The 21,004-nt window shown below is 39.9% G+C and overlaps 1 protein-coding gene across 5 annotated transcripts in view; it reads right to left on the reverse strand.

The window, feature by feature from the left end:
- CD53 (CD53 molecule) overlaps positions 1 to 18,030 on the reverse strand; it is a 39,856-nt gene extending 21,826 nt beyond the window's left edge. For 3 of the 5 annotated variants that reach the window (XM_055584784.1, XM_055584783.1, XM_055584781.1), the window contains exons 1-2: positions 17,814 to 18,030; positions 799 to 879 (exon numbers count right to left, since the gene is read on the reverse strand). In XM_055584784.1, the coding sequence (XP_055440759.1) occupies positions 799 to 861 (63 nt within the window). In that variant the 5' untranslated portion in view covers positions 862 to 879; positions 17,814 to 18,030. Of the gene's footprint in view, positions 1 to 798; positions 880 to 2,695; positions 2,729 to 17,813 lie in introns of all 5 variants that reach the window. The other 2 variants (XM_055584785.1, XM_055584782.1) reach the window with 1 other exon arrangement.
- Between the last annotated feature and the right edge of the window lie 2,974 nt (positions 18,031 to 21,004).

The raw sequence follows: 21,004 nt of genomic DNA on the forward strand, positions 1-21,004 counted from the left end.
ATATGTGGTCTTCATTTTGCAAAGGGAATACACTGGTTGAAAAGTTCATCTTTCTTGGCAGAAAATTAGAGAAGCCAAACTTTTAAGAATCTTCTCATAGAAACATGAGCAACAACTCATCCTATGTCTGAAATTCAATTGCTAAATTTGATACAATGAAAGTGTTAGCCTCTCAGTCCTGTCCAGCTTTTTGTGACCCCATGGATTATACACTGCTCCCCTCAACCTCCCCCAGGCTCCTCTATCTATCCACAGAATTCTCCAGACAAGAATACTGGAGTGGGTTGTCATTCCCTTCTCCAGAGGATCTTCACGACACAAGGATTGAACCCTGGTCTCCTGCATTGCAGGCAGATTCTTTACTGTCTGCATCACCAGGGAAGCCTTAATATAGTGAAACCTCCCCAGAAAAGGGGACTTCCTTTTTGATCAGCTATTTTTTCTAAGGATTCAGGGTTGGGGTCAGGGGAGCAAGAAAAAAAAGAGGCATTCAATACAGGGAGTGTAGAATCTTAGGTTTCTCACCCATAGATGTCAGCAGTGAGCAGTAATAGCCTAAAGCTCCCAGAGAAACAGCCTCACCAATCACACTGGTGTCTTTCAATTTTGCAGGCTTTTCTTATGGCAGGATGGGAATAGGGGAGAAAATTATCATTCCCTTCTTCTTAGGCTGGGTGTACTGCACATTACCTTTGCATGCATGAATTGCACTCCACATCAGGCTCTTCAGGAAAGGAGAGAAGTAGAGTGTAGCTAGGAAGAGGTGAGCTTAACCATGCTCAGAAAAGACACACTTACCCAAAAGATCAAATTGAAGAAAAACAGGACAAACTTCAGCAATTTCAAGCTACTCATGCCCATGCTTGAGATATTCTTGCCCTAAAAAGTAGAAGGAAGAAGAGAGGATGTGAGTGACCTGACTCTGCAAAGTGGCACCAGAGATCAGAGGACACAAATGTTCAGGGCTCAAGGGTCTCCAGCATCACTGTGAGTTTTAGCTGTGAATCTTCTCTGGAAAGTTTCCCCAAACTTCTTGCTCTTTTAGTCTCTGAATTGAGGTACCAATTAGCTCATCTTGGACATTCACTTTTGCTTCAGTTAAGCAAGCCAGGGTGCTTAACATTTAATTAAGCACTGTAGAAGTAAGTAGTAAAGCCATTCTTAGAGGAGGGTGAATTACAGTGACACAAAGCAGGCATCTGGGGGATAAGGGATAATCTGGTCAATCATCTGGGGAGGTCAGTGACTTGATCCACCAGTTTCTTAAATACCCTGAGATGCGTATACACTCTACATTTGGTCTATGAACTTCTCTACATGAAAGTGGAGGGAGCATGCCTATGCCTCAGTCATTCTTTTACCAAAGAAACATATATGGTGTTTTCTGTTCTAGGTGCTGTGGGAGATACAACTATTACTAAGCAATAACTATCTTCCAGAGAATATCAGTCTTACAGCAGAGATAAAACTGACCAACAAATACCCAATGAAGAAATTAAAAGAGATTAACAATGAGAGCTTGAATTTTTTTTAAATAGAATTTCATTTTTCAGTAGAGGACATCAATATTCAAAGTCTGGTCCTCAATTCTCGAGATCCAGATACACAATTTTTAATTTTCTTTCAGAATTAATGAGGTTGCATAGAGGGACTCATATTTTAAAACTGCACATAAGACTGATATATAAAGCAGAATGTCAATTTGTTGTTTTTCCTCCCAATATAACTATACCTTTTCTAGTTCATGGATTGCTTTTATAATCCATTATACTGTCCTTGCAGTGTCAAGATGCCCAGAAATGAGATGATCTTAAGGGATAGTTTATTTAGGCTGTAAATAAGCCTAAGGATTTTATATTACCTGGTCTCACATTCAGGGCTTCCCTTGGGGCTCAGCTGGTAAAGAATCAGCCTGCAATGCAGGAGACCTGGGTATGATCCCTGGGTTGGGAAGATCCCCTGGAGAAGGGAAAGGTTACCCTCTCCAGTATTCTGGCCTGGAGAATTTCATGGACTACAGTCCATGGGGTCGTAAAGAGTTGGATAAGACTGAGCAACTTCCACTTTTTTCCTTATATTCAGGCCTGTAATTGATTTTGCGCTTATTTTTGTGTGTGGTGTTAGGGAGTACGGAGATTCCTTTAAAAACCAAAATAGAACTGCCATATAACCCAGCAAGCCCGCTACTGGCATATACCCAGAAAAAATCATAATTCCAAAAGATGCATGTACCCCAGTATTCACTGCTTCAGTATTACAATAGTCAGAGCATGGTAGCAATCTAAATGTCCATCAACAGGAATGAATAAAAAAGTTGTAGTACATATATACAACAGAATATTACTCAGCCATAAAAAGGAATAAAACCAGGCCATTTGTAGAGACGTGGATGGATCTAGAGACTGTCAAACAGAATGAACTAAGTCAGAAAGACAAATATTGTATATTAATGCATATATGTGGAATCTAGAAAAATGGTATAGACTATCTTATTTGCAAAGCAGAAACAGAGACACAGATGTAGGGGGCAAACATATGGGCACCAAGAGGGGAAAGGTGAGGGTGGGATGAATTGGGAGATTGGGACTGACATATAAACACTATTTTTTGGCCTTTTTTTAAATTTATTTTTTAATATATATACACTATTAATACTATGTATAAAATAGACAACTAATGAGAACCTACTGTATACCTTGGATAACTCTGCTCAGAGCCTTGTGGTAACCTAAATGGGAAGGAAATCCAAAAAAGAAAAGCTATACACACACACACACACATATATATACAGGTATAGCTCATTCATCTTGCTGTACAGTAGAAACTAATACAACATTTTAAAGTAACTATATTACAATAAAAATTAATTTTAAAGAAGTGTGATGATTTACTACACAGACTTTGAAGTCAAATTTGATTTCAACTCTCACATATACCACCAAACAGGTATGTGAGATTTGGAAACCTGCTTAATATTTCTAGTCACAATTTATTTCTATGTAAAATGGGATAATACTTATACCTCTTAGGGTAGAAGTGAAGATTAAATCATCTTATCACAGAGACTGATATACAACCAGTACTTGGTAAATGGAATCCATGCTTATTAACATGGATTTGAGTGTTTTCCAGGCCTCATAATCAAGGGTTAGCTGCCCAAAAGGACTACACTCATTTGAATGTGTCCATTGAAATGTTACCTCCTTTATCAATCCAGCTGAAAAATTTTTGAATTTCCATAGCATTTAGTGCTGTTCTTTGGGATTTGATAGCCACAAACTGAAAACAACCTGTGATATTGTGATTTATAAGAAACATATTATGATGACTAAAATATATTTCTCAGAAACATTTGGTCTTCATCCACAGTTTCTGGCTCACAGCTCCCAAAACTCTTGGGAATACACTGAGCAATAAGAACAATCAGAACATTTTTTGATATATAATATTTGGTCTCTCATCCTCAACTCCTGAAAATAATTCAGAACCATAAAGGTATCTTGTTATTCATAACAAGCCCTTACCACCACAATTGGGTTAATGTTAATGAAGGTGACTTATTTTTTATTGATGTATAGTTAATTTACAACATTGTTTTAGTTTTACATCTACAGCAAACTGATTCAGTTATGATATATATATTTTTTTCAGTTTCTTTTCCATTATTATAAGATATTGAGTAGAGTTTCCTATGCTAATAGTAAGTTCTTGTTGTTTACCTAGTCTATATATAGTAGTGTATATATGTTAATCCCAAACTACTAATTTATCTCTCTCCTTTCCCTGACTGTATCATATTAAGTGAAGTAATTAAGACAAAGACAAATAACATAGATATCACTCTTATGTGAAATATAAAAAACAATGACATAAACTAACTTATTTACAAAGGAGAAACAGATTCATAGACAGAGAAAACAAACTTTCCAAAGGATGTTCAAACTACCACACAATTGCACTCATCTCACATGCTAGCAAAGTAATGCTCAAAATTCTCCACGCCAGGCTTTAACAGTATGTGAACTGTGAACTTCCAGACTTTCAGGCTGGATTTAGAAAAGGCAGAGGAACCAGAGATCAACAGATGCTAACATCTGTTGGATCATTGAAAAAGCAAGAGAGTTCCAGAAAAACATTTACTTTTGCTTTATTGACTATGCCAAAGCCTTTGACTGTATGGATCACAATAAACTGTGGAAAATTCTGAAAGAGATGAGAATACCAGACCACCTTACCTGCCTCCTGAGAAATCTATATGCAGGTCAAAAAGCAACAGTTAGAACTGGACATGGAACAAGAGACTGGTTCCAAATAGGGAAAGGAGTACATCAAGGCTGTATATTGTCACCCTGCTTATTTAACTTATATGCAGAGTATATCATGCAAAATGCCAGGCTGAATGAAGCACAAGCTGGAATCAAGATTGCTGGGAGAAATATCAATAACCTCAGATATGCAGATGACATTGTCTATATGGCAGAAAGCAAAAAAGAACTAAAGAGCCTATTGATGAAAGTGAAGGAGGAGAGTGAAAAAAGTTGGCTTAAAGCTCAACATTCAGAAAACTAAGATCATGGCATCCAGTCCTATCACTTCATGGCAAATAGATGGGAAACAATGGAAACAGTGAAAGACTTTATTTTCTTGAGCTCCAAAATCACTGCATATCGTGACTGCAGTCATGAAATTAAAAGATGCTTGCTCCTTGGAAGAAAAGCTATGACCATATGAAACTATGAGCATATGAAAAAGCAGAGACTTTACCAACAAAGGTCTGTCTAGTCAAAGCTATGGTTTTTCCAGTAGTCATGTATGGATGTGAGAATTGGACTATAAAGAAAGTGGAACACTGAAGAATTGATGCTTTTGAACTGTGGTGTTGGAGAAGACTCTTGAGAGTCCCTTGGACTGCATGGAGATCAAACCAATCCATCCTCAAGGAAATCAGTACTGAATATTCATTGGAAAAACTGATGCTAAACCTGAAACTCCAATACTTTGACCACCTGATGCAAAGAACTGACTCATTGGAAGAGACCTGATGCTGGGAAAGATTAAAGGTGGGAGGAGAAGGGGACAACAGAGGATGATATGGTTGGAGATGGACATGAGTTTGAGCGAGCTCCAGGAGTTGGTGATGGACATGGAAGCCTAGCATGCTGTAGTCCATGGGGTTGCAAAGAGTCGGACATGACTGAGTGACTGAACTGAACTGAGGTCCATTCAAGTTGCCACAAATGGCATTATTTCATTCTTTTTTGTGGCTGAGTAATATTCCATTGTATCCATGTGCCACATCTTCTTTATCCATTCATCTGTTGATGAACATTTAGGTTGCTTCCATGTCCTGACTATCCTAAATAGTACTGCTAAGATCATTGAGGAGCATGTATCTTTTATGAAGATGAACTTTGCAAAGCACCAAAGGATAGAACCTAGTTGCCAGGAGAACCAACTGTGAATAGAGGATCGAAACTTAGTCTCATTCCTTGATTTTCAAGGAGGGGAGAGGGGAATAGAGGTTGAATCAATCACCAAGTGAGTCAATCATGCCTCCACAAAAAAAAAAAAAAAAAAGGAGGAGTTCAGAAAGCTTCCATTGGGGGAGAACCAGAACATTTTTATGTGCTATCATTCTGGTTCCAAGCTTCATATGGACAGAAAGTCCTTTTGTTAGGACTTCATCCCATGTATCTCTTCATCTGACATTACATATTGTTTGTATTAAAGCAGTAGTCTAGTGAGTAAATGGATTCTCCTGAGTTCTGTGAGCCTTTTTGGTAAATAAGTTGCACCCAAGGATGGGGTTATGGGAACCTCTGACTTATAGGAAATAGGTGGGTCAGAAGCTTGGGTAACACTTGGACTTGGGGCTGGTATTTTAAATGGACAGCAGCCTTGTGGGACTAAGCCCTTTGCTTGTGGAATCTGATTCTATTTCTGGGTAGACAGTGTTAGAATTGAGTTGAATTATTGGACACTCTGCTGGTATCCAAGAATTGCTTGCTGGTTTGGAAAAGCTGCCACCCACCTATATATTGGAATCAGGTCCAGGAAGCTAATCTACAGCCTAAAGCTCTAACAATAGGTGAATGGATGAATAAATGGTGGTAAAACTATATAATGTATACTTCTTGGGAATAAAAAGAAGGAACTGTTGCTACATGTTAAAATGTAGGTGAATCTCCAAATGATTAAGGTGAGTGAAAGAAGTTAGCCAAAAAAGAGTACCTAATGTGTGATTAGACTATATAAAATTTTAGAAAATGAAAACTATAAGAGCAGAAAGCAGATGAGTGATTCCCTAGGGTAGAGGAGTATGAGAGTGGGGGTAAATAGAGTAGGGAAGAACAAGAGGCAGGGATCACAAAAGACCATGCACAATCTTTTGTGAGTGGTGAACATATTTGTTACTTTGATTGTAGTGATGGTTTGTTTTTTTTTTAATTTTGAGGAAAACTTACAACTTCATTTTTCTCTATCTGTTTGGGTTTTTTTTTTATTGAAATATATTTGCTTTACAATGTTTGTAGTCATGGTCTTATGTGTGTATTCAGTTCAATTCAGTTCAGTCGCTAAGTCGTGTCCGACTCTTCGCGACACCATGAATTGCAGCACGCCAGGCCTCCCTGTCCATCACCAACTCCCGGAGTTCACCCAGACTCACGTCCATTGAGTCAGTGATGCCATCCAGCCATCTCATCCTCTGTGTGTATACGCATGTCAAAAGGCCCTTCCTAATTCTCTCCTCTCCATCTCTCCAAATTCATAGCAACATTCCGAGGCTTATACTTTAAAAGCTAGCAAGTAATGTTGGATACTTTTCTCTGTGCTTCCTTTCTTTCAATTGTTCAGTGGCACTTCCCTGGAATTTGTCCTTTTATTTTCCTCTGACCCCATAATTTGATTAGTTACTCATCATTCCAAGACTCGGGTGACTAGAATGTCAGCTCCTTGAGGGTAGGAGGCAGTTTATTCATCCTTGAATCCTTGAGTCTTAACACAGTAACTGATTACACTAAAAAAGTGAGATTGTTGAAAGAACAAATGACTGGAACTTTGCTCGTTAATTCTGAATAATCTGATGGAGTGGAATGAACATGACACTATAGAGTGAGGAGCTTTGGACTTGAGATTTACTGTGCCACTAAACTAATCTTCTGGACGTGAGAAAATAATTGACCCAGAAGGAGGTTGGGCCAGGTGCCTCTTAGAGTCACCTCATGTCCAATATCCTCAGAGCCTGTGACAACTGCTTCAGGCCCTGTAATCTAATTGTCCACAGAGCACCCACTAATGAGGTGCCCACAAACCGGGGGATGTCCCCACTGATCCTTTCCTTCACAGACAGGAAAGAGAGTCTCTTTCTCCTTCCCTGATTTTCCACGTAGTCTTGCACTGAATTAAAGGAGAAAAACTGCCCATTTTGTGAAGATTTTTAATACTTTTACTGTATTCAATGATGATCCCAGTTTTCACAGAGAGAGTGCCACCTCTTCCCTCTTTCCTTTTTTCACTGTGGCTAGTCAGTTATGAAGTTACCACCCCTGCCGACACCACTGGAAAAACTGACACCCTTCTGCAGTCAAAATCTGTGGCTCTTGTGGTCCTGTGAAAAAAATCCCTGACGTCGGCTTCCAGGAAACCTCTGTGACTGAACTGCCATTAGGTGTGATACCTCCCACACCCCACTGTGGAGGCCAGAAAGGAAGTTCACCCTTTAGTTTTCTCCAAGAAAAGAGCTCTTGGGCTGATAAACTGTCCCATTAATTTCTAGTTCAATCTCTTTTTCTCTGACCCATACTTATGGGTCATCGAATATAGTCTTGAATCTAATCAAGCCTAGAAGTGGCTAAGGTCAGACAGGAGTCCCAAGAAAGTATCACTTCTTGCTCTCCAGCCTTATCTGATTCAAGTTCAATCAGAACTTTGGATACACCCTAAACAGCTTTGGTGTTAGACTACTATATTTATGAGATGTTAGTAAGTATTCCTAAAACAAAAACTAGCAAAACCATAGGGAGTGAGAGGAATCTATGGTTAATCATTTCAGAAGTGAGATAAAATAAAATAAAACATAAACAATGAAGTTTTTTTTTTCTGATCAACTCCTGAGAAAACTGTTATATACTAATGTACATTGTGAGTCTCTAAAAGAAACGTCTACTTGTATAACTACAAACCTATTCATGTATTACAGATTACTTATTAACAGCTTATAGTATTTCATAGCTCAGAGAATATTGCATTCCATGGAACATAGTTTGGCAAACTCTAGTACTGGACTTGGGTAGGTTTAGTTTTGAATTCTAACATTTGTGCTTACCAGAAGTATGGCCCTGGGCAATTTCCTTAACCTCTCTGACTTTCCCAATTTCTTCTTCTTTAAAATGGTGATACAATAATTCAAACCTTTTTAGCTAAAGGACATAATATTTCCTGGGTGGCTCAGTATCAGACTGCCGGGTTCAGCAAAAACTGAAAGATCAAATCTAGAACTTCCCCAACAGTCTATTCTTAAGGGTGACTCTGAAATTTCTGCTAGATCTTTTTTTTTTATTTTAATTTTTTAAAAAATTAATTAATTAATTAATTTTACTTTACAATATTGTATTGGTTTTGCCATACATTGACATGAATCCACCATGAGTATACATGTGTTCCCCATACTGAACCCCCTCCCACCTCCCTCCCCATACCATCCCTCTGGGTCATCCCAGTGCACCAGTCCAAAGCACCCTGTATCATGCATCAAACCTGGACTGGTGATTCATTTCACATATGATATTTTATATGTTTCAATGCCATTCTCCCATATCATCCCACCCTTGCCCTCTCCCACACAGTCCAAAAGACTGTTCAATACGTCTGTGTCTCTTTTGCTGTCCCACATACAGGGTTATCATTACCTTCTTCCTAAATTCCATATATATGCGTTAGTATATTGTATTGGTGTTTTTCTTTCTGGCTTACTTCACTCTGTATAATAGGCTCCAGTTTCATCCACCTCATTAGAACTGATTCAAATGTATTCTTTTTAATGGCTGAGTAATATTCCATTGTGGATATGTACCACAGATTTCTTATCCATTCATCTGCTGATGGACATCTAGGTTGCTTCCATGTCCTGGCTATTATAAACAGTGCTGCAATGAACATTTAGGTACACATATCTCTTTCCCTTCTGGTTTCCTCAGTGTGTATGCCCAACAGTGGGATTTCTGGGTCATATGGCAGTTCTATTTCTAGTTTTTAAAGGAATCTCCACACTGTTCTCCATAGTGACTGTACTAGTTTGGATTCCCATCAACAGTGTAAGGGGGTTCCCTTTTCTCCACACCCTCTCCAGCATTTATTGTTTGTAGACTTTTGGATCGCAGCCATTCTGACTGGTGTGAAATGGTACCTCATTGTGATTTTGAGTTGCATCTCTCTGATAATGAGTGATGTTGAGCATCTTTTCATGTGTTTGTTAGCCATCTGTATGTATTCTTTGGAGAAATGTCTGTTTAGTTCTTTGGCCCAATTTTTGATTGGGTTGTTTATTTTTCTGGAATTCAACTGCAGGAGTTGCCTGTATATTTTTGAGATTAATTCTTTGTCTGTTGCTTCATTTGCTATTATTTTCTCCCATTCTGAAGGCTGTCTTTTCACCTTGCTTAGAGTTTCCTTTGTTGTGCAGAAGCTTTTAATTTTAATTAGGTCCCATTTGTTTATTTTTTTAATTTATTTTTAATTAGAGGATAATTGCTTTACAATGTTGTGTTGGTTTCTTGCTTTTATTTCCAATATTCTGGGAGGTGGGTCATAGAGGATTCTGCTGTGATTTATGTCGGAGAGTGTTTTGCCTATGTTCTCCTCTAGGAGTTTAATAGTTTTTGGTGTTACATTTAGATATTTAATCCATTTTGGGTTTATTTTTGTGTATGGTGTTAGAAAGTGTTCTAGTTTCATTCTTTTACAAGTGGTTGACCAGTTTTCCCAGCACCACTTGTTAAAGAGATTGTCTTTTCTCCATTGTATATTCTGCTAGATCTTGAGGAATAAAATACATTAGGTGCCAGAAGTCCTTTTAGTAATCCTTTGCCCATTTCATTTTTTGTAATAGCTTTAAGTTTTGTGTGCTCTTGTTAAAAAAAAAATTCAAACAATATAGAGAATACAAAAAAGGAAACATAAAATCTCTGCAACCCCACATCCCAGAGATAACCACCTTTAACATTTTTGGTGAACATCTTCCCAGACATTTTTTAATATCCAGATCTATTTGACAATTTACATAGAAGAATATGGTATCCAGCAAGTAGTTATTGGTTTCCCATTTATTCCTACACAGAGTCTGTGGAGGTCTTTGATTCATCACTGGGGCCATAACTAACACAAGTTTTTTTTTTTTTCTAAATAAGAGAAGAAATCTGTTCTCTATAAGTGCTCCCAAATTATGGCCCTCATGACAAAATAAATTTAGATAAATGATATAGCTCATCAAACTCTGCAAAAAGCCGAGCTCTTCATAAATAAATTTTATCTATAAATTTAGCCCCACTTTTCAAACAGGAAGTCCAAGGCTCAGACAGCCTATGTAACCAGCATAAGATCACCCAACTAATAATCAACAAAGACAGGGCATAGGCCAAGGTCTTTCATCCTCCCAAGCCTACGTTCCTTCCATTGTCCCACGGCCTGGGTACTCATCTCCCACTTCATCATTCAACTCCCTCCCTGCAATGTGATGAACCTCCAGGAGGACTCTTTTCATTTTTCACAGTTTGAACCCCTGTGAACAGTGGCTGAGGTAGGATGTGGGTTTGCAAGTATATCTATTTATGGAGTAATAAGCAGTTATAGGTGGAGGGGTGTTACTAAAATCAAATAAAACCATCAACTTTATGCATTAATTTCTTCTCATGTCTACATCACTTCATCAAAAGAATGTGTCTGTCAGTTTATTCTTTCCTTAAATCGTGTTCTGGTGAAAATTTCCTTTCAAGGCTGCTCTCCAGGGAGAGGAATCAGTGATTTATAAAAGAGAGAAAGAAGGAAGAAGCAAAGAGAAGAGAAACAAATGAAGAACACAAATCCAGATGATCCTGGGGTCTCATTTTCCTCCATTTGGGAGCTTAGCAAGGTCATCACTCAACAGAAAACCTACAGATGATCCTAGTGGCTGGGCTGAGACGGGACCTATATAACAAGGTGGCTCTCAAAACCGGAACAGTTACATAAAACAGCTACAACTGCTCCAGAGTCAATGGACTAATAATTCTCTTTCCTTAGCATAAAATATGTAGAATTTTGATGCAGAAGGTCCCTGTCCTAGAGACTTGTCCATGGTGTGTTCAGCAAGCTATGTCCACAGTGGGCAAGACTCTCTGTGAAATAATGAAAGCTATTTCTATAAGTATTCCTGTAAAAAGTTGGAATAGCCTGAATCTAGTCATGAGGAAACATGAGACAAACCAAAATAGAGAGACAATCTAGAAAATATTTGCCAGTAGTCTTTACTCTTGCCTGGAAAATCCCATGGACAGAGGAGCCTGGTAGGCTGCAGTCCATGGGGTCACTAAGAGTCGGACACGACTGAGCAACTTCACTTTTACTTTTCACTTTCCTGCATGGGAGAAGGAAATGGTAACCCACTCCAGTGTTCTTGCCTGGAGAATCCCAGGGATGGGGGAGCCTGGTGGGCTGCCATCTATGGGGTCACACAGAGTCGGACATGACTGAAGTGACTTAGCAGCAGCAGTCTTCAAGAATATCAATGTCATGAAACAAAGAAAGACTCAGGAACCATTCCAGATAGGAGAAAATTACAGAGACAACACTTAAAAGCAATATATGGTCAGAGATTCTAATAGCCAAGAACAGCAATGCCAAAGAATGTTCAAACTACTGCACAATTGCACTCATTTCATGTGCTAGCAAGATAATGCTCAAAATTCTTCAAGTTAAGCTTCAGCAGTACATGAACCAAGAATTTCCAGACGTACAAGCTGGATTTAGAAAAGGCAGAGGAACCAGAGATCAAATTGCTCACATTTATCGGATCATAGAGAAAGCAAAGGAATTCCAGAAAAGCTCTACTTCTGCTTCCCTGACTATGCTAAAGCCTTTGACTGTGTGGATCACAACCAACTGTGGAAAATTCTTAAAGACCACCTGACCTGTCTCCTGAGAAATCTGTAAGCAGCTCAAGAAGCAACAGTTAGAACAGGACATGGAACAATAGACTGGTTCCAAATTGGGAAAGGAGTACGTCAAGGCTGTGTATTGTCACCCTACTTATTTAACTTATGTGCAGAGTAAATCATGCAAAATGCCAAGCTGGATGAAGCACATGCTGGAATCAAGATTGCCGGGAGAAATATCAATAACCTCAGATACGCAGATGACACCACCCTTATGGCAGAAATCAAAGAGGAACTAAAGAGCTTCTTTATGAACGTGAAAGGAGAGCAAAAAATCTAGCTTAAAACTCAACATTCAAAAAACCAAGATCACGGTATCTAGCCCCATCACTTAATGGCAAATAGATGGGGGAAAAGTGGAAGCAGTTACAGATTTTTTTCTTAGACTCCAAAATCACTGTGGATGGTGATTGCAGCCATGAAATTAAAAGACTCTTGCTCCTTGGAAGGAAAGCTGTGACAAACCTAGACAGCATATTAAGAAGCAGAGATACCACTTTGCCAACAAAGTTCCATATAGTCAAAGCTATGGTTTTTCTAATAGTCATGTACAGATGTGAGAGTTGGATCATAAAGAAGGTTGAGCACAGAAGAACTGATGCTTTCAAATTGCATTGCTGGAGAAGACTCTGGAGAGTGCTTTGGACTGCAAGGAGATCGAACCAGTCAATCTTACAGGAAATCAACCCTGAATATTCACTGGAAGGACTGATGCTGAAGCTGAAGTTCCAACCTTGACCAACAACTTTTGGCCATAACTATATATTTTTTCATTGGAAAAGACCCTGATGCTGGGAAAGATTGAGGGCAGGAGGAGAAGAGGGCGACAGAGGATAAAATAGTTGGATGGCATCACCAGCTCAATGGACATGAGTTTGAGCAAACTCTGGGAGATAGTGAAGGACAGGGAAGCCTGGTGTGCTGCAGCTTAAGGCTGCAACTCTCATAAAGAGTTGGACACAACTTAGCAACCAAACAACAATATAGAATATTAGTGGGCCAAAAGGGAGAGGATAAATGTATACATATAGCTGATTCACTTCATCGTACAGCAGAAGCTAACACATCATTGTAAAACAATTGAACTCCAACAGGAAAAAATAAGAAGAAAGAAAGAAAGAGTATTAGTGGGGCAATTGGGGGAATCTAATAAAATCTATGGAGTGGTAATAGTATTATATCAGTGTTAAAATCCTGATTTTGATCTTTGTAAAGTGGATATATAAGAAAAGGATTTTGTTCTTATACACCCTAAACACTTAAGGGGGAAAGATATCATGTCAGCAATTGCTCTCAAATGAGAAAACTGGGAAAACATAAAGAAAATATGATAAAATGTTAATATTTGAGAAATCTGAATGAAGGGGGTTCAGAAATTTTGGGTATTGTTTTTGTAAACTTTCTGTAAGTACAAATTTTTGTCAAAATAAAAAGTGAAAAAAATTGAATGTAAGTAAATGATCTAAGGAATTCTCATCTTGAAATCATTATAATTTAAGCCCCTCATGGTATAAATATTGAGATTCTACAATAGTTAATTTCAGAAGAATAAACCATGGGTTGTTCCTATATAGAATAAATATGAAGCTATGAGATCAAATTTACCTGAGCAAATTTTAAAACATACACAATATCAAAATCATTTCTCACCTTTATTTCTCCATCAAGTTCTGAAATATAAAATGTCAAAAAAGTTTGGCAAATTAAATATTTGACTTGCTAGCCTATTGATTCGGAGAAGGCAATGGCACCCCACTCCAGTACTCTTGCCTGGAAAATCCCATGGACGGAGGAGCCTGGTAGGCTGCAGTCCATGGGGTTGCAAAGAGTCGGACACGACTGAGCAACTTCACTTTCACTTTTCACTTTCATGCACTGGAGAAGGAAATGGCAACCCACTCCAGTGTTCTTGCCTGGAGAATCCCAGGGACAGGGGAGCCTGGTGGGCTGCCGTCTATGGGGTCGCACAGAGTCGGACACAACTGAAGCAACTTAGCAGCAGTAGCAGCAGCAGCCTATTGATTTCAGATATTTAGGGTTTATAGTTAAGTTGTATTCTCATGTCTGCTTATGTTAAAACACACTGGAAATTTCTTTACGTGAACAAATAACACAGTTCAGTGATGCCTATTTAATAGGTCTGAAAGAAAAGGATGTAGTATGGAGAAAAAAACATTTCTTAGAGAATCAAGAAACATTCTAGATAACTAGTTAAGTAATTTTGTGATTTTGAACAAGTTGCCTGACCTAAAAAATATGCAGATTGGAGTGTTATGGTAGCAAAACTGGGCTCTCACTATGACTTGACATTTTATTTGAACATTTATATAATCTCTAAGTTCCCTTTAAGTATCAACATTCTAACACTTAGAATATATCACATTTATTTTAAATTGTTATAGAAATGTATCGCTGTGGCGAAACAACTTTTGGCCATAGCTATGATGTACTGATGCTACTGCTGCAGTGGGAACTCTACCGTGAAGTAGGAAATGAAGAGAAGACTTGCCTCTGTATTCCAACACAGAGATGCATGGCCTCCCCTCTGAGTGCCCACACACTCACTTTGTAAATGCATTGTCTTCCTCTTTCTGAAAGCCTACTTCCAGACAACTTTCCCAAACTGACCACCCAGCCTCCAGTTGCAATCCTTTCATTCTGTGCCCCAGAGACCACCCTGGAGGCCCATTCTGTCTAATATCTCTGCATTTGTTTCAGTGCTCTGCACCTGATGTGGCAGCTGGGTCCTGGACCTTCCTGAAGCCAGGTATCCAACCTCTAGGCCCAAGGTGATCTGCTCACACTGAACGCTCATGCGGTACAGGAAGTACTGTGTGCTGACTAATTTAGGAAAGTAAACCAAACCACTGTAAGAAAATCAACACAGCATTTCCGGAAACAAGCTGAAAGAAAATGGCTGTAACCTTGCAGAAAAGCTCCAGCCTTCACTAAAATCTAAGGGGGAAACCTAGGTCAAGGAGAAAGAAATCTGCCTCTCATTCTCATTTCAACCCATATTCCATCAAGTCTGTCAAGTGGATATTTCAGGCATAGCTCTGTCCATGGCTAGCTTGGAACTCACCTGGTTAGTGAGCTTGCCTTCCATTTTAGGTTCTGGAGTTCTAGAGCCAAGTAGAAAAAATTTCCTACTTCTTGTGGTCCTGCAACCATGGCTTGTTATACTCCAGTCTCATTTGCTTACTCTCATTTCTAACGTGCCTGGGTGTTCACATTTCTTTAAGTTTGCATATTCTGTTTGAAATGCTGTTACCCCTAGTCCCCATACCAAATTCATCCTTCCTTGAAAATGAACCTGAGCAATCATCTCTCCCAGGGAGTTGGGCACGCTCCTAAACTCCTCCTCCATTTTGTGCACAGGATTGTTCCATTATAGAAAAGATTATATTGTGTTGCTGTGTATATTGCTGTGACTGTCCTCATGCTACTCTACAAATACCACATCAGTTATCCCTGTGTCTCCTGTGCTTAGCACATGCCTAGCTCCTGGTCTGTTGCAAGGTAGGATTGAGGAAGGTGAACAGACTTCACATGCTAGTCTGAAGGCCCCTGGACAGTCAAAAATCAATCTGAAGTCGTAAGAAGCTAAAGACCAACAGAGTTTGAGGTTTCCAGTGTGTGCCTCTTGTCCATTACCAAGTGTGAGGTCACTTAGGTAGTAGTAGATGTGAAAGGTGAAAGGCTGGACTTTGACTAATTCCTTGCTGGTTTAAAGGTGTCGAATCCTCTTATTTCAAGGCTAAATACTCTTAATTGGCCCACACAGGAAACATCACAGGAAATCATGCTACAGTTCAGCCTCTGCTCTAATTTAACCACAGTTTCAAAACAGTGCAGATTCTAGTGGAGATTGAGAAAACAAAACTTATTTTAGCCAGCGGTTAAGATTCTGTTTTGTTCAGTTCTGTTCTGTGGCAAGCATATCTGATATTTCTTATCTCCCAAGGGAGTTCCTTAAGGGCAAGACTGTTTGCAGGACAAATACATTCCTTCTATTATCCCCCCACGCCCCCACCTCCCACCCTTACCAGGCATAGTACCTGGCCCTGCTGCTGCTGCTAAGTCGCTTCAGTCATGTCCGACTCTGTGCAACCCCATAGACGGCAGCCCACCAGGCTCTGCCGTCCCTGGGATTCTCCAGGCAAGAACACTGGAGTGGGTTGCCATTTCCTTCTCCAATGCATGAAAACAAAAAGTGAAAGTGAAGTCGCTCAGTCGTGTCCGACACTCCGTGACCCCATGGACCGCAGCCTACCTCCGTCCATGGGACTTTCCAGGCCCTAGGATGTGCTTAACATCTGATTATTAAATGAATTCATTACAAAGTCTGGTCTTTATTTTGAAATTCAAAGGTCAATAGCCCCTGAGATGCTTATAGAATCTATAGCCCTCTGCCCCATTCCCATGCCTCATTATTAGGTGGATGAGTGTGGTTCTACAGAACTTTCCTTTCCATTCCCTATATGATTCTTGCAGATCTTGGAAGGAGAAAGCTTTCATCTAGAGTTCCTTGTGGTAATCTGACCCCCAATGACTACAGTCGTTACAGAAAGCCAGGACCAAAGCTTGGCTATCACTTTCTGAGTCCATAATACCGCAATCATTAGTTATGGGCCCCGAATTAGAAATCCTTGCAATATTGTTTTGTTTTCCAAGTCATCCAGATTTGGTACATGTCATATTATATTTATCAATATTCTTGTTTTAAATACTAAGGGAAAGCGTTAGTTGCTCAGTCGTGTCCGACTCTTTGTGACCCTGTGGATTGTAGCCCGCCAGGCTCCTCTGTCCATGGAATTCTCCAGGCAAGAATACTGGAGTTGGTAGCCATTCCCTTCTCCAGGGGATCTTCCTGACAAAGGGATCAAACCCAGGTTTCTCACACTGCAGGTAGATTCTTTACTGTCTGAGTCACCAGGGAAGCCCATTGAATACTAAGGATAAGTTTATTTGGGGGAATCCTGAGGATCACAGTGCTCTTCCTGCTCTTTTAAAACAACTAATCTGAGCAGCTCTTAGCAATGTCTATCTTTTACCTCTTGAAACACAGGTTCTGAACATGTCCTCTGTCCTTGACTCTGAGCTGGGTGTTAAGATTAATCACAGTCCTTCTGTTTAGTGTCTCTGAGGAGTCACTAACTTTACTTTTGAAAATTTCTCAAATTAAGAAGATCTGCATCTCCCAGTTGCCTTTTAGAATAGTTCTAGCTGTTGGTTCTCTGCTCACTTTAAAATTACAAGACCAATCTTCTAAAGACCAGATCAAGTAGGAAATCTTCCAGTTTCATTTCACATAAATGGCTCTGGTCATTGGTAATGGCCAGACAGAGAAGTTCAAGTTCTGAAGCAATTTAAGCACATGAAAACCATGACCCATCAAATAATTGGAACCCAGTTAACTGAAACTCTTTCTGGCCGGATTGCCTTTTGAGGGCCCCTAGGATCTTGCTGATAATTTTACTACCTGCAGTAAACATTTGCAAAAGCTTCAGGAAAGTTTACAGTCTACTAGAGAGATACACAGAGACTCCTAAGAAGATACCTTAGCCCACATAATATGGTTCAGTTCTCTGCTTTCAAGCCAAATTAAAATGTCACCAATCTTACCTTTAAACAGGCACTTTTCCTCTCTCCTTTAGACAGAACTGGTGATTATCAATGAAGCCCCAAGACAAGACTGGTAACACGGATATCAGGGCTATTTGTGTAAAAGGAGAAGTGAAGGGGGAATACATGTGATCACACTGTGATGACAGGAAGCCCAGATAAGGAGAGGGAGGAAGTGAGGCTGGGCCCACCCTCTACGACAGGAAGCCCAGATAAGGAGAGGGAGGAAGTGAGGCTGGGCCCACCCTCTACGACAGGAAGCCCAGATAAGGAGAGGGAGGAAGTGAGGCTGGGCCCACCCTCTTTAACCTCAGAAATGCAATCCTTCCCCTGTGGCTTTTCAGACGCCTATCTCACAGCCCACCCAAATATCTACACCAGTTTCCATGAAAAACAGGAAAACTCGAAGACCAAGTTGATTCAGGCAGGAATCTGTGAAAATTGGTGGGTTTTGGAGTGATCTGACATTGATTTTTGTCTAGAAAAGGACAGCGTTTCTCAATCAAAATGACATCTCAGAATTACCTGTGGATCTGATCAAGAATAAATACACCTGACCCCACCATACTGATTCAGTCCCAGTTAGGTAGATAGACAGGAATGGAACCCAAGAATCAATATTTTGAGAAGTTTCTAGGAATGAAAATTAGGAATGTCACCTAAGCCACTTCACCTTCTCCCCATTCTCCCTCTGGCCACCTTCCAGAAGCTTTGTAGTCTCCAGTTTGATTCACAACTTTCAGACTTCCATGTCTCAGAAGCTAGACTGCCCTTATGGAAGTGTATTGTCAGGGGCAGACTCCAAGGCACAGTCCAAGGGCACTAGTAGAATTGATTTGATTAGTAGAGAGAGCCCCAGATTCAGAGTCCCAAGATCTGGGTTTCAGTCCCAGCTTTATTTGTGTTAACTGTGAGTTAACCTCTCAACTTCAGCTTATTAACAGTAACATCCAATAATTACTGTCTTCCTTCACCCTAAGACTTTAAAATTCTAGTATAACCTCTGAGCGGGGTTGGCTTATGGGGAAAACTGAGTTAGAAGAAAAGAAGAAAAGATTCTTTACTGCAGACTGTGTCTTGTCAGTCTTTAATATTCTCTTGTGTGTGTACGTGTGCTTAGACTCGTGTGTCTGATTCTTTGTGACCCCAAGGACTGTAGCCCACCAGCCTCCTCTGTCCATAGGGATTCTCCAGGAAAGAACAATGGACTGGGTTGCTATACCCTCCTTCAGGGGATCTTCCCAATCCAGGGATTGAGCCCAGGTCTCCTGCACTGCAGGTGGATTCTTTACCATCTGAGCCACCAGGGAAGCCCAAGAATGCTGGAGTTGGTAGCCTATCCATTCTCCAGGGGATCTCCCTGACCCAGGAATCAAACTGGGGTCTCCTCCGTTGTAGGCAGATTCTTTACCAGCTGAGCTACCATGGAAGCCCAATATTCTCTTAACATTCTCTAAATATGTAGATTTCCCCAAATTTGCTTAATCATATAACAGTGTGTGTGTATGTGGGAGAGAGAGAGAGGGAGAGAGAGATTTCTCAGGAAACTGTTTTTCAGTGTAACTATACTTCAGGGAATGCTGATACAAACTCTCCTCTCTTCAGCTGGCATCGCTCTGAGAAATCACTGCCCCTCACCTGGGACTGCTGTCATACTGACAGGCCACTGTAGTGGAGTAATTGAGGAAAGACCTCTTGATGGCTTTCATTAGTACCTCTCTGTGTCAAAGATGCACATCCCTATGTACAACCTGGTCTCTCATTTGAGTGCCACATAGGCACCTCAAGTACAGATCCAAAACTCAGCTTAGTAAACTCAGCAACCTCCCCACTCAGCCTGCTCTACACCCCCACCACCCCAATTACCATCTCATGGAAAGCTTGACTAAACTCTCAGTTGCCCAAGTCAGAAACAAGGCATCCTTTTAGGTTACTGTCTGTCACATACTGCCACATGTTATTGTTAATGATTAAGGAAGACAATTTCGGTGACAAGGACAAACTTTACCTAACACTTCATAAAGTAGACTGTCTCCATTCAGAGAACTGCAAAGTGGGACAGAAGGCAGGAAGTTTTTATAGAACAGAAAATTAAAAGGAAGGAAGATAAAAAGAGAAAATGTCTGATTGACCGTGGCCACATAGTCAACTTGATTGTAGTGAGAAGGAACAAGGAAATAATTATAGTGCCTACAGTTGATGTGTTGACTGCTCAAGCAAAGCATTTACAAGAATACAAAGTTATAAAAAACTTCAGTGTGCTGATGTGGTGCTTGGAGCAAGAGCAGCTCTATCCTGGGCTTTAAGAACTATGTCAGAATTATCAACCACTCAGTCTTTTAAATTATTGTTTTTGTTGTTTAGTCACTAAGTTGTATCCAACTCTTTTGTGACTCCATGGACTATAACCCACCAGGCTCCTCTGTCCATGGGATTTCCCAGGCAAGAATACAGGAAAGGGTTTTCATTTCCTTCCCCCAGGGATCTTTCCAACCCAGGAACTGAACCCATGTCTCCTGCATTGCAGGTGGATTCTTTACCACTGAGAAATGAGGGAAGCCAAAAAAATACCCCATAAAAAAGGATTATGCAGCAGAAAAAAAGATAGAACTTTAGGAATATCAGGAGACTAGAACATAGAGTCTAGTCAAGACTAGAGTTCTGCATAGCAGAAATAATGATCATTTTAATTGAGAAAACATTTTCTTTAATGTACTCCTCTCTGTTATCCTACTGCGAAAGGCTGATCCAAGTGTTCCACCACCAGAGGCAACTGTCCCTGGTAGTCAGAAAAGGATAGAGAATTGTAAACCCACTCAGACCCAAACCTACAAGATTTCATTGAGAACTAATGTTGTTTCCAACCATTAGATGTTTATTATCCATTTGGAGAAACACGGGAAAAATTGGAGAACAAAACAATGTCAGGGCAGACCATGTTGTTAAATAATCCAAATAATGCTCAAAAACTTAAAACAAAACAAAAAAAAACACTAAATTAGAGAAGGGATTTGGCAGAAGGTCAGACTCATGGCTTGGTTTTCTCAGTGCATGATATTGATCAAGTATCATAGGTGATAATGGAATCCAGGAATTTACAGTTTCCAGGCCAATTTACAGTTGGCCAGACAAGGAGTTGGAATACAAAATATGGATGCTTTGTTATCAAGCAGTAGTGCCTGTCAAAATGC

This window comes from Bubalus kerabau, chromosome 6 (genome assembly GCF_029407905.1).
Source record: "Bubalus kerabau isolate K-KA32 ecotype Philippines breed swamp buffalo chromosome 6, PCC_UOA_SB_1v2, whole genome shotgun sequence".
Classification (NCBI taxonomy): domain Eukaryota; kingdom Metazoa; phylum Chordata; class Mammalia; order Artiodactyla; family Bovidae; genus Bubalus; species Bubalus kerabau.